General features: G+C 39.0%; 1 protein-coding gene across 1 annotated transcript in view; it reads left to right on the top strand.

The window, feature by feature from the left end:
• Positions 1–2,315, top strand: part of LOC119838463 — a 43,719-nt gene that overhangs the window by 33,598 nt on the left and 7,806 nt on the right. Inside the window, exons 25-27 of the mRNA XM_038364410.1 lie at positions 454–615; positions 1,494–1,628; positions 2,002–2,177. Coding sequence (XP_038220338.1) covers positions 454–615; positions 1,494–1,628; positions 2,002–2,177 — 473 coding nt within the window. The remainder of the gene's footprint in view (positions 1–453; positions 616–1,493; positions 1,629–2,001; positions 2,178–2,315) is intronic.

Below are 2,315 nucleotides of genomic sequence, written 5' to 3'. Positions count from 1 at the left end.
ACAGATTTAATTCAAACTTTGTACACTTATTAAGGATCAGTGATAATACAATAATTTCATGAGTTTATCTTGTTATCCCAATAACACATCTTTTCAACTTTCACGCAAGAACTACTGAACCGATTGCAATGAAGTTTGGTATGTAGACAGCTAGTAGTTAATAAAATACACGTTTGTCGAGCAGTTATGTTGACAAACTTTAAAACTTTTTTGCCACATTAATAAACACTGTAATTTTAATTTTTTTAAGAACCAGCGAAGTCTTATTTATTATATACCACCTCTTCTTCGTCTATAGTCAACTAACGGTCCGCCCCGGCTTTGTCTGTGCACCATTAGTTCCCGAGATTTGCGCGCTCAAACAGACAAACTCTTCATCTATATGTTATTAGTATAAATATGTAGATAAGAATACAAAAAAAAAAATTATTGATTTCCATATCTTTATTTCAGCCACCATACCGAAAGTATCACGGCCGTGCGTCACCGCTAACACACGCGTGCTACTCGTCGATGCTACTGGGCTGGATTGTATATACGTGAGGCCGGCGGACAGTAGCACTACTAACAAATATAACGCGGCGTTGCAGGACGCTCTACTGTTTGGGAGGAATGGTATGGAGGTTTTGATTTTCTCAGGGGAAAACTGTCTTATCTTTCTGTTTGTTTGTCAGTCAGTCAGTCTGTCTGGGTCAGTCTGTGTCTGTTAGTGTGTCAGGGGAGTTCGAGTCTGACTCACAGTGGATAGAATTTATTTTCTGTTTGTGGGTCGGATGTTGAAAACGATTGATTTCATGTCATGGCGAATTCTGTGCCTTAGATTTTTAGTTTTTTAGCATTAATTTAATATCGAGGGGGGACTTTTCATTTAAAAATCGTAATATGCTATAAAATTAAAAATTAAATTTAACAAAGGCCGCGTTCCATCGATACAATATTGTAATCATTGAAATAATGTTTCGTATTGGCTGTGATGGTTCTTAATCATCTCAATAGATGGCGTGGGGTGCCCCTTAGGCACATAAATCCGAAAGAGTAGAATAAATTCGATTACTGTGGCGGGATCACGGGTGGCCGAGAGGCTAGGCGTTGCTACGGTTTGGCAAAAGAAGCGGGTTCGAATCCCGCCTTGCGATCGAATTTATCTATTATTTCAAAATTTCTCATTTATAAAGCACTAGCTTTTACCCGCGGCTACGCACCCGTTAAATTCAAAGTAGTTTAACAGATGTTATTAAACATATAAACCTTCCTTTTATATCACTCTATCTATTACAAAAAAACCCATCAAAATCCGTTGGATAGTTTTAAAGATTTAAGCATACATAACTCATATGGACATAAAAAGCGAATTTGTTTTATACTATGTAGAAACTGTTTAGCAGTTTAGCGAAAACTTGATTAAAACCAACTTATACTGTATAAAAAATAAACGAATAAATAAAAAAAAAAGATGAAATATTCCATACCTTTCACCGTGTCTCCTGTCGCAGCGAAACCTCTAAGCGAGCCGCCGCACCGGGGCCAGCTGGTGATCGGTCGGTTCGCGGACGGCAACCACTACCGCGCGCTCGTCCTGCGCACCAGCGTGCGCCAGAACAAGTACCTGCTCGAGTACGTGGAGTACGGTGAGCGCACGTTTATATGTCCGTCCTACGCACGGCGTGCGTCGAGCACGCTTCGGTACGAATTGGGTCGCATCCCCCACAGGCGATCGGCGTGTTGCGTTTGGTGTGTGGGGGAGCCGCAGGCCCGTATCCATTTCCTTACCCTTCCCAGTCCATTCCCTTATCTGTCGTCAATCCTTTCTTAATCGGTTCTTTGAATTTGAAATTTTATATTTTTGTTGAATTTTTCAACATTTTTTTCTTAGCGGGGATGCCTACATCATAGTAATTTAGGTTGTGTGTTGATGAATAAGCTAGTCAGCCAGCTTTTATACATTAAAAGAATGAAACAAATTATACTAAACCTAATTAATACTGTCCTATATAATTTCAGGTAATATTGAGATAGGACACTTGGAAAACCTGTATCCGTGTCCGGATGAAATAAATCTAGACCAGATGCCGACTGTTGTGTCCCTGGTCAAAGTGAAATCGGATAATTTAACTTTGACCGCGCAAGCAAAGGAGTATATCGAGAAATTGAGAGATGCGGAGATTGAATTGATTCTGGTAAGTTATTTTGTTTGTTTGAAAAATAATGCTAAATTCACAAACTATATTAAAAATCTATTAGTTCAGAGAGCCTACTGTAGCATTAATGAATATATGGAATACGACAATTCATGAAACTTTGTCACTTAAGAACCA

Source organism: Zerene cesonia, unplaced genomic scaffold (assembly GCF_012273895.1).
Source record: "Zerene cesonia ecotype Mississippi unplaced genomic scaffold, Zerene_cesonia_1.1 Zces_u003, whole genome shotgun sequence".
NCBI lineage: Eukaryota > Metazoa > Arthropoda > Insecta > Lepidoptera > Pieridae > Zerene > Zerene cesonia.
The sequence above is the reverse complement of the archived record's forward strand: the minus strand, read 5'-3'. Positions and strand labels throughout refer to the sequence as shown.